This window comes from Balaenoptera acutorostrata, chromosome 5 (genome assembly GCF_949987535.1).
Source record: "Balaenoptera acutorostrata chromosome 5, mBalAcu1.1, whole genome shotgun sequence".
NCBI classification, from domain to species: domain Eukaryota; kingdom Metazoa; phylum Chordata; class Mammalia; order Artiodactyla; family Balaenopteridae; genus Balaenoptera; species Balaenoptera acutorostrata.
In genome coordinates, this window is record NC_080068.1 from 25,420,825 (window position 1) to 25,437,237 (window position 16,413).

Below are 16,413 nucleotides of genomic sequence, written 5' to 3' on the forward strand. Positions count from 1 at the left end.
CGTGCCCTTGGTAATGAAAGCTTGGAGTCCTGGACCACCAGAGAATTCCCAGGAAAAGGATGGTGGGAAGCCTGGGTGAAGAAAAGGAGATGAACACAAGAACCAGATTCAAATCACCTGTACTCTTTGAACCCTATTAGGTGAAGCCAGAGTGAGTCCTTCACATAATGACATTGAACTGCCTGTTTTCTAAAAGGAAGACCAATAGAAAGATTAAAGAAAAAATTCCTGTTTTCTACAGGGTCTTGGGGCTCTGGCCGGATGTAAGGCCTGTACCTCTGAGGTGGGAGAGCCGAGCTCAGGACATTGGTCAACCAAGACCTCCTGACTCCATGTAATATAAAACGGCAAAAGCTCTCCCAGAGACCTCGATCTCAACACTAAGACCCAGCTCCACTCAACGACCAGCAAGCTACAGTGCTGGACATCCTATGCCAAACAACTAGCAAGACAGGAACACAACCCCACCCATTAGCAGAGAGGCTGCCTAAAATCATAATAAGGTCAGAGACACCCCAAAACACACCACCAGATGCGGTTCTGCCCACCAGAAAGAAAAGAATCAGCCTCATCCACCAGAATACAAGCACCAGTCCCCTCCACCAGGAAGCCTACACAATACACTGAACCAACCTTAGCCACTGGGGGCAGACACCAAAAGCAACTGGAACTACCAACCTGCAGCCTGTGAAAAGGAGACCCCAAACACAGTAAGTTAAGCAAAATGAGAAGACAGAGAAACACACAGCAGATGAAGGAGCAAAGTAAAAACCCACCAGACCAAACAAATGAAGAGGAAATAGGCAGTCTACCTGAAAAAGAATTCAGAGTAACAACAGTAAAGATGATCCAAAATCTTGGAAATAGAATGGAGAAAATACAAGAATCATTTGACAAGGACCTAGAAGAACTGAACAGCAAACAAACAATGATGAACAACACAATAAAGGAAATTAAAAATTCTCTAGAAGGAATCAATAGCAGAATAACTGAGGCAGAAGAACGGATAAGTGACCTGGAAGATAAAATAGTGGAAATACCTACTGCAGAGCAGAATAAAGAAAAAAGAATGAAAAGAATTGAGGAGAGCCTCAGAAACCTCTGGGACAACATTAAATGAACCAACATTCGAATTTTAGGGGTCCCAGAAGAAGAAGAGATAAAGAAAGGGACTGAGAAAATATTTGAAGAGATTATAGTTGAAAACTTCCTTAATATGGGAAAGGAAATAATCAATCAAGTCCAGGAAGCACAGAGAGTCCCATAAAGGATAAATCCAAGGAGAAACACGCCAAGACACATATTAATCAAACTATCAAAAATTAAATACAAAGAAAAAATATTAAAATCAGCAAGGGAAAAACAACAACTAACATACAAAGGAATCCCCATAAGGTTAACAGCTGATCTTTCAGCAGAAACTCTGCAAGCCAGAAGGGAGTGGCAGGACATATTTAAAGTAATGAAAGGGAAAACTCTACAACCAAGATTATTCTGCCCAGCCAGGACCTCATTCACATTCAACAGAGAAATTAAAATCTTTACAGACAAGCAAAAGTTAAGAGAATTCAGCATCGCAAAACCAGCTTTACAACAAATGCTAAAGAAACTTCTCTAGGCAGGAAACACAAGAGAAGGAAAAGACCTACAATAACAATCCCAAAGCAATTAAGAAAATGGTAATAGGAACATACATATCGATAAATATCCTAAATGTAAATGGATTAAATGCTCCAACCAAAAGACATAGACTGGTTGAATGGATACAAAAAAGACATAGACTGGCTGAATGGATACAAAAACAAAACCCATATATATACTATCTACAAGAGACCCACTTCAGACCTAGGGACACATAAAGACTGAAAGTGAGGGGATGGAAAAAGATATTGCATACAAATGGAAATCAAAAGTAAGCTGGAGTAGCAATTCTCATATCAGACAAAATCGACCTAAAAATAAAGACTATTACAAGAAACAAAGAAGGATACTACATAATGATCAAGGGATCAATCCAAGAAGAAGACATAACAGTTGTAAATATTTATGCACCCAACATAGGAGCACCTCAATACATAAGGAAATGCTAACAGTCATAAAAGGGGAAATTGACAGTAACACAATCATAGTAGGGGACTTTAACACTCCACTTTCACCAATGGACAGATCATCCAAAATGAAAATATATAAGGAAACACAAGCTTTAAATGACACATTAAACAAGATGGACTTAATTCATATTTATAGGACGTTCCATCCAAAAACAACAGATTACACTTTCTTCTCAAGTGCTCATAGAACATTCTCCAGGATAGATCATATCTTGGGTCACAAATCAAGCCTTGATAAATTTAAGAAAATGGAAATCATATCAAGTATCTTTTCCAACCACAATGCTATGAGACTAGATATCAATTACAGGAAAAAAATTGTAAAAAATAAAAATACATGGAGGCTAAACAATACACTACTTAATAACCAAGAGATCACTGAGGAAATCAAAGGGGAAATAAAAATATAACTAGAAACAAATGACAATGAAAACATGACGACCCAAAACCAATGGGACGCAGCAAAAGCAGTTCTAAGAGAGAATTTTATAGCAATACAATCCTACCTTAAGAAACAAGAAACATCTCAAATAAAAAACCTAACCTTACACCTAAAGCAATTAGAGAAGGAAGAACAAAAAACCCCCAAAGTTGAGCAGAAGGAAAGAAATCATAAAGATCAGATCAGGAATAAATGAAAAAGAAATGAAGGAAACAATAGCAAAGATCAATAAAACTAAAAGTTGGTTCTTTGAGAAGATAAGCAAAATTGATAAACCATTAGCCAGACTCATCAAGAAAGAAAGGGAGAAGACTCAAGTCAGTAGAATTAGAAATGAAACAGGAGAAGTAACAACTGACACTGCAGAAATACAAAGGATCATGAGAGACTACTACAGGCAGCTATATGCCAATGAAATGGACAACCTGGAAGAAATGGACAGATTCTTAGAAAAGCACAACCTTCCAAGACTGAACCAGGAAGAAATAGAAAATATGAACAGACCAATCACAAGCACTCAAATTGAAACTGTGATTAAAAATCTTCCAACAAACAAAAGCCCAGGACCAGATGGCTTCACAGGCAAATTCTATCAAACATTTAGAGAAGAGCTAACACCTATCCTTCTCAAACTCTTCCAAAAAATAGCAGAGGGAGGAACACTCCCAAACTCATTCTACAAGGCCACCATCACCCTGATACCAAAACCAGACAAAAATGTCACAAAAAAAGAAACCTACAGGCTAATATCACTGATGAGCATAGATGCAAAAATCCTCAACAAAATACTAGCAAACACAATCCAATAGCACATTAAAAGGATCATACACCATGATCAAGTGGGGTTTATCCCAGGAATGCAAGGATTCTTCAACACACGCAAATCAAGCAATGTGATACACCATATTAACAAACTGAAGGATAAAAACAGTATGATAATCTCAATAGGTGCAGAAAAAGCTTTTGACAAAATTCAACACCCATTTATGATAAAAACCCTCCAGAAAGTAGGCATAGAGGGAACTTACCTCAACATAATAAAGGCCATATATGACAAACCCACAGCCAGCATCGTTCTCAATGGTGAAAAACTGAAAGCATTTCCACTAAGATCAGGAACAAGACAAGGTTGCCTACTCTCACCACTATTATTCAACATAGTTTTGGAAGTTTTAGCCACAGCAATCAGAGAAGAAAAAGAAATAACAGGAATCCAAATCAGAAAAGAAGAAGTAAAACTGTCACTGTTTGCAGATGACATGATACTATACATAGAGAATCCTAAAGATGCTACCAGAAAACTACTAGAACTAATCAATGAATTTGGTAAAATAGTAGGATACAAAATTAATGCACAGAAATCTCTTTCATTCCTATACACTAATGATGAAAAATCTGAAAGTGAAATTAAGGAAACACTCCCATTTACCACTGCAACAAAAAGAATAAAATACCTAGGAATAAACCTACCTAAGGAGACAAAAGACCTGTATGCAAAAAACTATAAGACACTGATGAAAGAAATCAAAGGTGATACAAAAAGATGGAGAGATATACCATGGTCTTGGGTTGGAAGAATCAACATTGTGAAAATGACTATACTACCCAAAGCAATCTACAGATTCAATGCAATCCCTATCAACTACCAGTGGCATTTTTCACAGAACCAGAAAAAAAAATTTCACAATTTGTATGGAAACACAAAAGACCCCGAATAGCCAAAGCAATCTTGAGAAAGAAAAAAGGAGCTGGAGGAATCGGGCTCCCTGACTTCAGACTATACTACAAAACTACAGTAATCAAGCCAGTATGGTATGGGCACAAAAACAGAAATACAGATCAATGGAACAGGATAGAAAGCCCAGAAATAAACCCACACACATATGGTCACCTTATTTTTGATAAAGGAGGCAAAAATATACAATGGAGAAAAGATAGCCTCTTCAATAAGCAGTCCTGGAAAACTGGACAGCTACATGTAAAAGAATGAAATTAGAACACTCCCTAACACCATCCACAAAAATAAACTCAAAATGTATTAAAGACCTAAATGTAAGGCCAGACACTATAAAACTCTTAGAGGAAAACATAGGCAGAATACTCTATGACATAAATCACAGCAAGATCCTTTTGACCCACCTCCTAGAGAAATGGAAATAAAAACAAAGATAAACAAATGAGACCTAATGAAACTTAAAAGCTTTTGCACAGCAAAGGAAACCATAAATAAGACAAAAGGATGACCCTCAGAATGGGAGAAAATATTTGCAAATGAAGCAACTGACAAAGGATTAATCTCCAAAATTTACAAACAGCTCATGAAGCTCAATATCAAAAAAACAAACAACCCAATCCATAAATGGGCAGAAGACCTAAAAAGACACTTCTCCAAAGAAGATATACACATTGCCAACAAACACATGAAAGGATGCTCAACATCACCATTCATTAGAGAAATGCAAATCAAAACTACATGAGGTATCACCTCACACCATTCAGAATGGCCATCATTAAATATCTACAAACAATAAATATTGGTGAGGGTGTGGAGAAAAGGGAACCCTCTTGCACTGTTGGTGGGAACGTAAATTGATACAGCCACTATGGAGAACAGTATGGAGGTTCCTTAAAAAACTAAATATAGAACTACCATATGACCCAGCAATCTCACTACTGGGCATATACCCTTAGAAAACCATATTTCAAAAAGAGTCATGTACCAAAATGTTCATTGCAGCTCTATTTACAATAGCCAGGACATGGAAGCAACCTAAGTGTCCACTGACAGATGAATGGATAAAGAAGATGTGGCACATATACAAAATGGAATATTACTCAGCCATAAAAAGAAATGAAATTGAGTTATTTGCAGTAAGGTGGATGGACCTAGAATCTGTCATACAGAGTGAAGTAAGTCAGAAAGAGAAAAACAAATACCGTATGCTAACACATATATATGGAATCTAAAAAAAATAAAATAAAACTGGTTCTGAAGAACCTAGGGGTAGGACAGGAATAAAGATGCAGATGTAGAGAATGGACTTGAGGACACAGGGAGGGGGAAGGGTAAGCTGGGACGAAGTGAGAGAGTGGCATGGACATACATACACTACTAAATGTAAAATAGATAGCTAGTGGGAAGCAGCCGCATAGCACAGGGAGATCAGCTCTGTGTTTTGTGATCACCTAGAGGGGTGGGATAGGAAGGGTGGGAGGAAGATGCAGGAGGGAGGAGATATGGGGGTATATGTATATGTATAGCTGATTCACTTTGCTACAAAGCAGAAACTAACACACCACTGTAAAGCAATTATACTCCAATAAAGGTGTTGAAAAAAATAATGAAAAAAAATTATCCACCAACGTCCACGTTATAATAAACTTTTCCCATAATTACTAATGCAAAATAGTTTTGTTTATATTATTAATCTTCCGAGTAATTAACAAATTTAAAATTCATAAGTATGCTGGCTGCCAAAGAATCTCTCTATTTAATTTCATTTTGGCTTAAAAAATATTTTATTTGAAATAAAATATAAAAGTGGCAGTAAAATTTTCTACCTATAAAAACACACGGACGTGTGCTTATTCCACTGTAATATTTTGAAGCAAGATAACTGTATTATAAAAAGACCTAAGTACTCTGCTACCTAAGATATTTCAAACTAAGTATCAGAATACAGATCAGTGAACAAATTGCTAGTGAATAGATGACAGGTAGAGTTTTATTACAGCTTTTGGTAACAAATATTAAGATATTTCCTACTTTATTAAAACCTAGTTTCTTATTGTGAATATCTAAGTATCTCAACTTATTTCTTTATAGTACTTATGAATGAGCTCCAAATACATTCTTTATTCTCTAATTTTGCACTGCTCAAATATGTGCTTAATTTTGTGGGAAGAAGGATGGCAGAACTGAACAATGGCACAAGACAAAACAAAAATCAAAATGTAAAACACAGTTCTGTAGGCTTATGCCCCAACATTTTCACATAAATATTGCAATAAGTATATTCAATAATTTGTTCCTTAATTTATATCACTTTTTATTACCTGTAAAATTTATATTCTATCTGACATATATATATATGCATAAATATAAAATATAAAAATATATATACACACACACATATATATATGTGAGAGATATATCTGATGTAGCTTATAAATCAGAAAACTAAATCTTTATTAAAGTCTTTTACATGGTTAAGAATTCTACAAAATTTCTGTTGGGCTCAGTTGAGATTCCTAATTATAAGTTCCTTATTTTTGACTTTTGGCATTTTCTAGTGGCACTGAAATTAACATCCTAGCATAAGCAGCAGGACACACTTGAGTGCAATCAGGGCAGCGAGGCAGGTGTCGGCCAGGCCACCTTGGCAATCAGTCTTCTTGGCGCAGACAATCTCAAAATCACTCTCACATTCCCACACCGTGCTTTATTCTTCCATTGACCTCTATGTCTGACCTCTCCCGAAGAATTATAATCAAGAAATTATTATTGTTGCTTTTCTTTGTAACTTGCATACTTACAATCAGGAGGCATCTTTTCCATAAATACCGTGTAATATTCTTTTAGAAGTTCAAAATTTTCCTGATTAATACTTTCTTGCAAAGAGACATCTCCAAACCTAAACATAGAAAAAAGAGAATAGCTATGGGTTATAAAATAGCACCCAAAAGTTACTATTTTTTCATCTTTCTTTTTTAAATAGGTGGCAATAGTTTTCTAAGGAAGGAGTCTCTGTTTTCTAAGCAACATTGCGCAAAGGTGATTTCAACTATATTCCAGTCTCCACTGGCCCTGACTCCACCAATCCCTATTGACACACCAAAATATTCTCACAGTCATCAAATGTGAACCTGAATGAAATATGAAATCTAAAACACCAACCCCGTGCCTCTGCATAATTGATACTCAGTTAATGTTAGTCTCCCTACCTCTGCAGGGCTATATCTCTAAAGACCTAAAAACTCTTCCTTCTCTCTTTTTATCCCTCCTATATTCCTCTTCACCAATGACAGCTTGAGGAGAGGTCCAGAAGACCAGGACTGAACATTGGGCTGCATACAGTCTTAAACACACTGTCAACTGCTGTAGACACACGTAGAGTATTCCAGTCTCCCAGGGACTGGTTCACTTCTGTGGACCTTTCTTTCTGCCCACACCATGAAGGATGCCAGCCTCTGTACTGGTGCTCTTCTGCCACTTTCTTCAGGCAAAACTTTCTACCTGTATATCACTGACCTTGTGTTTTCTTTAAGCCTTTCCCAGGTTTAAACTTAAAACCTCTTGTCTCTCTATGAAAGGATGCCATGCAAATGGCTTCCAATATGTATCCTCAGCCAAATGGTTTCCAATACGTATCCTCATCCAAATATCTCCATTCAAATCTGTATTTCTAGACGTCAATGGAAAATTTCAAAGTGAATTAACCCACACCACTTCAAATGCAACCTAACCAAAAACTGAAACCACTTCCTCCTTTTGTTTAGAAATAGGCGTGTTTCTAACATTCTGCCATTAATTCAGGTTCAAAATCTAGGCACCCTTTTGGATTTCCTCGGTTTTCTGCACTCCATCCACTATTCACTGATATAGTCACATCTCTGTTATCCTTTCCTTCTTTTTCTTTACCACTGTCATTTTAGGTATTTAGTTATATTCAGTCTCGACTGGATATAAAGCCTCCCAAATACGAGAAGCGCTATGCCTCCAGGCTCCTTCCCTTCCAATCTATCCCTTACATCATGGTCAGATCATTCATTCATTCAACAAATATTTATTTAACATCAGCCATGTGCCAGATGCTGCGTGGGCAATGAATGAAATGTTGGAGAAGTTAGTCTACCACCCGTTTCATCATATCCGCTCACTAAACTTCACTGCATATCCTCTCCATGTAAGAACAAAGTCCAGTCTCTTTAGTTCAGCATCTAACATCTCCACAAAGGCCTCCAAAACCCTTTGTTTGTGGGAATGGAATTACACCCTTCTACTTTACCCGCAGGATTTTGATGCCTTTGGGACTTTTCACATGCTATTCCTCCTCTGACTAGGAAGCCTTACCTTCCTTATCAGCTTGATTAATTCCTATTTGTCCTTCAAAGCCCTGTGGAAGGTACATGTATACTATGAAACCTTCCTGATGAAATGTTCTCCCATCTGTGAATCACTTTCTTTCCTCCATGAATCCTGTCCCTTCTACATCTTTGCTTATTGTATGAGTCGAACTGTAGTGTATCATTTGTTGAACTGTCTTCCTTACTGGATGGTAGGTCCTTTCAGGATGGTGATCATGTCAGTTCTTCTTGTTACACTGCCTGTTCCCTGTGTCCCACAGCTTGGCAGAGTAATGCCTGGTGCAGACTCAATGTTCAATAACTTTACTGAGTTAAACTTGGAGGACAGGAATACGAACCCAGGAAAATCTGCAGGAGAGTTAGCCTGAACTCTGAAATACACTCTTCTACCTTTTTCAGACATTATAAACAACTGGTATTTAAAAAATGTTATCCTTGCTGGAGTAATACTAGTGTTACAGACCAAATGTTTGTGTCCCCCCAAAGATCATATGTTGAAGCCCTAACCCTCAGTGTGGCTGTGTTTGAAGATGGAACCTCTGAAGAAGTCATTAAGATTATGAGGGTGGGGCCCTGAACCAGTAGGATTGGTGTTCTTGTGAAAAGAGACATCAAAGAGCTGGTTCCCTCTCTCTACATACACAAAGAAGAGGTCATGTGAGCACACAGCAAGAAAGCTGAAGACAATTCTCACCAGAAACCAAATTGGCCAGAACCTGGGACTTCTCAGCCTCTAAAACTGTGAGAAATAAATTTCTGTTGTTTAAGCCACACAACCTGTGGTAGTTTGTTATGGTAGCCCAAGCAGACTAATTAGTACTTACTAATTTAAAAATGGATATACATTACATACGTTTTGGCTACGGGTACATATGTAGTAACATATTATACCTGGATTACATAGCATACCTAACATGTGGATGTTGATGGAAAAAGCTCAAAATTCAGAATCAGAAAAATAAAGCTCAGAGAACAGAGACAAAGTGATTTGCTCAAAGTAGTAGTTGGTTGATATCCGAGGGCCAGCTTTCCTGCTTCCCTTTGTTTCTCTCTATTTTGTAGTTGTGTTTCCTTTTCAAATCCTATGTGTCTTATACAGCATCCAGATAGGAAAAAATACATTTTTATAGGCAAGACAGATGAGAGACAAGGGAAGGGGCATTTAAAAAAAAATAAAGTGACTAACATCTAAAATAGTAACAATGACATGTAAATTAACCTAATCTAGAAGGCTTGAAAATACAATGCCAACTATTCCTTGAAAAGTCTGTAAATGGAGATTCTCACATCTCTCTCAAGACTGCACTCACAGGCCTTAACTTAGTAATTTAAACTCCAAACACTCTGTACTCTAGTGTACCAAAGAAGACACAATTAATTTAGAGTGCTGTTTTTCCCCCCAATTGTTCATAAATATCATTTACCTCCGAAATTGTATAATTTATGTTCATAAATATCATTCTCCTCAACCTGTGAACTTGCTATGAGACAACATATAAAGATGACTGGAATATAATCTGATCTTACATAATTATTTGCAAAAGTGCTTAATTATTGAAGAATCAACTCTTTGTACAATACAGTGAAAAAAATTATATTCTGATTTAAGCATACTATAAGACAAGAGACTAATAGCTTCCACACAGTTTGAGATTAAACATGCAATACAAAGCTGGCATGGAATTTTGTAACTGGCAAGTGAGAGTTATGAAAATCTATGTTGTCCAGAAAATCTTTTGGATGAAAGGGAGAGACAGAGAAATCGTTGAAAATAGTAGCGAAAAACAGGCAACTTCACCATCATTGAAATTCAAGATGGCTATAAATGTAGTGGTAGTTTTAGTTTAGTAAAAAACATTAATAAAGGATTAAAACATACTTATCAAGTCATGGCAAAGAATATGCCAGCTACGTATGGGAGAAGGAAACATTTAGAGAGTGAATTATTGACAAGGAAGCATTTTAAAATACTCTTCAAAAGTTTTGCTTTGGGGGAACTTTTCCAGCTAGGCTTTATAGCAAGACACTAACTTCTTTCTCTGAGAAGTTTTAGAGAATCTTTTAAAAATGTGTTCTGTGAATCTTAACTCTTATCCACGTTTTCAATAATCTCTACATGGGAATCATGTAAGATGCAAAAGTAATTCCTTTGTCTGCTGAAAGCGTTTTTGACAGTTGCTTATGCGATCACATACAATCATCTGTCATTTAACTGAGCAAATTATTATGAAAAGATGTGTTGTCATCCTCCAATAACAATTATTTTAGTAAATAAATTTTTAAAATTATTTAAATAAATTTTAAAAATTAAAAAAAGTTTTTTGAATAAATTAAAAAAAATTATTTTAGTAAATAAAACAAAAGGAAAAAATAGCGTGTTTTATTAGGTCCAGAAAATTTGGACACAATTAGCAGAGTTTACAATGTTGAAATACATATAAGCACAAAAAATTCTAAAATTTGATACACACATGTAGGTATTTGGAAACATGAAGAAAGTTAATCCATGTGAATATTTTGGTATTGACACCAATATTTTCCTTGTTATTTTGCCATATTTAAATTTGATGTGGGCCAGGAATCCTTAAATATGAATAATTCTGCTTGCCATATCAAATAACTTGGTACTGATGAAAAGGAAAATGTTACCCATGAATCTAATTTCTATGTGCAGGAACACGTGGAATTACTCAGCATATCCATAACAATTAAACAAAAAAATCAAGTACCGACCTCATATCTGAAGCTTACCTCTCAGCAAGAGTTTGCTGTTCATTGATTCCAACATTAAAAAGTACTGGATACACATGAAGCAATTGTCCTTCTTTAATCTGTAGAGGCAGGGACTCAAACATTCTCCCTGGAAGTTTCACCTCCACCACATAATGTTCACTGGAGAAAGAGGAGGGCAAAGACAAGCAGCATTGCTTTATTTCATTCAATTTTATGTTACTTTAGATTCATAGGGAAGAAACAATAAAACAGTTGGAATACAGCAGTGATTTAGGTTTTTGGCTTCTATCTGCTTATTTTCTTTTATTAATTCATTTGATAATCATTTCATTCACTTCACTATTAAATTACTTGGCATAAAGAGTCATTTACATTTACCTCCATTACTCTGAGTTTTTTGTAGGAAAGGAAGAATATTTAGTGCATCTTCGTATAAAAGGGCCATGTGCATAAGAGCTTCAATATTTGTTTTCTTGATTTAATTATTTAAAAACCCAGTCTCAAGAATAAGAAAAGCAATTTAATGATGGATTTTTTAATATAGTGAAACTAATGAACCAAATCATTTATACATTTTTTAGCATGGCCTAATTGTTATTATTTGATGAACCTCCGTTTGTGATGACCTGATGGAAATGTAATGGTTTCATTATTTAAGATGTAACCTTTTGGCTTTCCTGATCATTTTGCAACATTAACATATCACCAGAGCATTTTTTCTTTGGAAATTTCCATTAAAAATTACCCTTAATGTTTAGTGTTGAAAATTTAAATTAGGATTCACAAAATAGGGTCAATAAGAATAGCTGCTTGTAGATTCTGAAACTTGATGCCTTCTGATCCAGTGTTAATTGATTAAAGAAATGTCAAGTTTCACCTGGAATTTAGGAAAATCCATGTGTTTCCTGAACTATATAGAGTGCTGGTGTTGTAATATGTGTATGGGGTAACGAAGAACAGGACAATTAGAGAGTCTCTGTGAAAATCTTTTCAGTTTCTCTAGTATAATAATACTGATACGTACTCTGGATACTTGACAGTGAGACTTGTTTCTTACCTCAGCTTTGAACTAGAGAATCTGGAAATACCACCAATCCAGCAAGCAGGGATCTTAGCACTACCCTCAGAGGATGGACACTTTATTTTTCTTTTTAAAATTGCTCTCAGTGCCCTTTACAATAGCCTGGCTAACAGAAGGCTGATGTTTGTTTATTTCAAAATTTTCAGGAATATGAGAAGATTCAATGAGCCAAGGCTGCATTTAAAGATTTCTCTGAAGGTAAAGCATTATACACATTCTTTATGATAACTTTTTTTTTTTTAATTGAAGTATAGCTGATATACAATGTTATGCCTCAGGTGTACAGCAAAGTGATTATTCTTTTGCAGATTTTTTCCATTATAGGTTATTACAAGATACTGAATAGTTCCCTGTGCTATACAGTAGGTCAATGTTATTTATTTTTTATATAGTAGTGTGTATCTGTTAATTCCATACTCCCAATTTACCCCCCACCCCTTTCCCGTTTGGTAATCGTAAGTTTGTTTTCTATGTCTGTGAGTCTATTTCTGTTTTGTAAACAAGTTCATTTGTATCATTTTTTTTTGATTCCACATATAAGTGATATAATGTGATATTTGTCTTTGTCTGACTTACTTCACTTAGCATGATCATTTCTAGGTCCATCCATGTTGCTGCAAATAGCATTATTTCATTCTTTTTTATGGCTAATATTCCATTGTATATATGTACCACATCTTCCTTATTCATTCATCTGTCAATGGGCATTTAGGTTGCTTCCAGGTCTTGGTTGTTGCAAATAGAGCTGCTATGAACATTGGGGTGCATGTATCTTTTTGAATTAGAGGTTTCATTTTTTTCCAGAGATATGCTCAGGAGTGGGCTTGCTGGATCATATGATAACTCTACTTTTAGTTTTTTAAGGAACCTCCATACTGTTCTCCATAGTGGCTGCACCAATTTATATTCCCACCAACAGTGTAGGAGGGTTCCCTTTTCTCCACACCCTCTCTAGCATTTATTATTTGTAGACTTTTTGATGATGGCCATTCTGACTGGTTGTGAGGTGATACCTCATTGCAGTTTCGATCTACATCTCTCTAATAGTTAGCAGTGCTGAGCATCTTTTCATGTACCTGTTGGCCATCTGTATGTCTTCTCTGGAGAAATGTCTATTTAGGTCTACTGCCCATTTTTTGATTGTTTTCTTTTTGATGTTGAGCTGTACAAACTGTTTGTATATTTTGGAAATTAATCCCTTCTCAGTTGCATCATTTGCAAATAGTTTCTCCCATTCTGTTTGTTGTCTTTTTGTTTTGTTTATGGTTTCCTTTGCTGTGCAAAAGCCTTTAAGTTTAATTAGGTCCCATTTGTTTATTTTTGCTTTTGTTTTCATTACTCTAGGGGACGGATCCAAAAAAATATTGCAATTTATGTCAAGAGTGTTCTGCCCTATGTTTTCCTCTAGGAGTTTTATAGTATCCAGTCTTACATTTAGGTCTTTAATCCATTTTGAGTTTATTTTTGTAAACTCAACGAATGTTTTAATTTCATTCTTTTACATGCAGCTGCCCAATTTTCCCAGCACCACTTTTTTTTTTTTTTTTTTTTTTTTTTTTTTTTTAGTTTTTAATACTTTATTTATTTATTTTATTTATTTATTTATGACTGTGTTGGGTCTCTTAGTTTTCGTGTGAGGGCTTTCTCTAGTTGCGGCAAGCGGGGGCCACTCTTCATCGCGGTGCGCCCAGCACCACTTATTAAATAGACTATCTTTTCTCCATTCTATATTCTTGCCTCCTTTGTAGTAGTTTTAATGACCATAAGTGTGTAGGTTTATTTCTGGACTTTCTATATGATAACATTTTGTCACCTCTATTAAAATATAATTGACATAGACTCATCGTTTTAAGTGTATAATTCAGAGTTTTAGCAAATTTATAGAGTTGTGCAATCATGACCATAATCCAGTTTCAGGACATTTCCATCATCTTAAAAAAATCCCTCGTGCCTGTTTGATTCAAACCCCAACCCCACTGCCAGCCCCAGGAAGCCACTGATCTATTTCTGTCTCTACAGGTTTTACTTTTCTACATATTTAATATAAGTGAAATCATACAATATGCAGTCTTTTGTGTCTAGCTTTTTTCATTTAGCATGACTTTGAAGTCACATATGTTGTGGCATGCATTAGTAGCATGCTGAATAGTGTTCTATTGTATAGATATACCACATTTTGTCTATGCATTCAAGTTGATGAACACTCAGATTACTTTATGATTTTGGCTATCCTGAATAATGCTGCTAGTTTTGTGTGGACATATGGTTTTTGTGTGGACATATGGTTTTATTTCCTCTTGGGTATGTACTGAAGAGTCATATAGCAATTTTAGGTTTAACTTTTTAAGCAACTGCTCAACTGTTTCCAAAGTGGCAGCACCACACGTAATGAAGGAGGAGTCCACATTTTCCATATCTTTGCCAATACTTGTTACTGTCTGACTTTTTAATTACGATGATTCTACTGTGAGTGAAGTGGTGTCTAATTCCGGTTTTAATTTGCAGTCTCCTAATGACTAATTATTTGAGTATGTTTTCATGTGCATATAAGCCATTCATATATTTTATTTGGCAAAATATCTATTCAAATTTTCTGCCCATTTTTAAATTAGATTTTTTTCTTTCATTATTGAGTTGTAAGATTTCTTTTTATACTCTGAATACAAGTCTTTTATCAGATATATGATTTGCATATATTTTCTCCCAATCTATGGCTTGTCTATTCATTACTTAATGGTATTTTTGATGCTTAAAAGTTTATAATTTTTATTAAATCCTATTTATCAAATCATTTATTTTATGAATCTAGATTTTTGAGTCATATCTAAGAGCTCTTTACCTAAATTAACTTACAAAAATTTTCTCCTAGAAGTTTCATAGTTTTAGCTCTTATATTTAGACCTATGATCCATTGTGAGTTAATTTTTGTGTATGATCTCAATTGATGTTCTAAATTCTTTCTTCACATAGATAATCTATTGTCAAAGAAACATTTTTTGGAGAGACTCTCCATTCTCCATTGAATTGCTTTGGCACCTTTGTTGAAAAGCCATTGAACTTAAAGATAATAGTTTATATCTGGACTTTAAATTTTGTTCCATTGAGCTACATATATATGTATGTATATATACATATATCTACTTATATATAAGTAGATATATATATATATATACTTATGCCAGTACTATACAGCCTTGATTATTGTAGTTTTATATTAACTTTTTAAATCAATAAGTAAAATTCTCCAACTTTGTTCTTCCTTCATAGAATTGTTTTTTGGTATACTGGATCCTTTGTAGTTTCATATAAATTTTAGGTTTAGCTTGCCAATTTCTGCCAAGCTTTAGACGGTGATTGCATTGAATCTATCGATCAATTCATGGAGAATTGCCATCTAAACAATATTGAGCATTCTAATCTGTGAACATGTACTGTCTTTCCATTTACTGGATCTTATTAATTTCTCTAAGCTTATTTTATGTGCTCTGTGTACAACTGTTAGAAAGCTTTGCTAAATTTAGTCTGATGTAGTTATTACTTTTGATGCTATTGTGAATGGAATTGTTATCTAATCACCACTATTTCTAATAAATTTTCAGGAGTATGCTTTTTTCTCTTCTCTGGTGCAAATCAAGTCAACCCCCTCTGGTAGGAGACTGTTGGTTTTCATGGCCTGCTTCGCCCTAGTGAAACTGTGCTGACAGAGCTGGGGGTGATGGGAGCAACTCCTGGCAAAAACACCACACACTCCAACTGACTTATCCAATATTCACTAGTTTTTCACGAATAATTACTTCTAAATTTGTGTGTGTGCAAATTAAGTCCTTAGTCGTAAGCTGGTTGTTTTAGAAAATTCTATCCAATGGTAATGTTGCTTTCTGGAAAGAGGATTTTCCAAGCTGCTCACTTTGCTCCTCCAGAAGTCTCACTCCCAACTGTATGATAGCTTTTGAATTTAG

The 16,413-nt window shown here is 35.3% G+C and overlaps 1 protein-coding gene across 12 annotated transcripts in view; it reads right to left on the reverse strand.

Moving 5' to 3' along the window:
• Nucleotides 1-16,413, reverse strand: part of INPP4B (inositol polyphosphate-4-phosphatase type II B) — a 779,792-nt gene that overhangs the window by 70,906 nt on the left and 692,473 nt on the right. For all 12 annotated transcript variants that reach the window (XM_057546957.1, XM_028168300.2, XM_057546956.1 and 9 more), the window contains 2 exons: nucleotides 11,392-11,532; nucleotides 7,090-7,187 (listed from right to left, as the gene is read on the reverse strand). In XM_057546957.1, coding sequence (XP_057402940.1) covers nucleotides 7,090-7,187; nucleotides 11,392-11,532 — 239 coding nt within the window. The remainder of the gene's footprint in view (nucleotides 1-7,089; nucleotides 7,188-11,391; nucleotides 11,533-16,413) is intronic.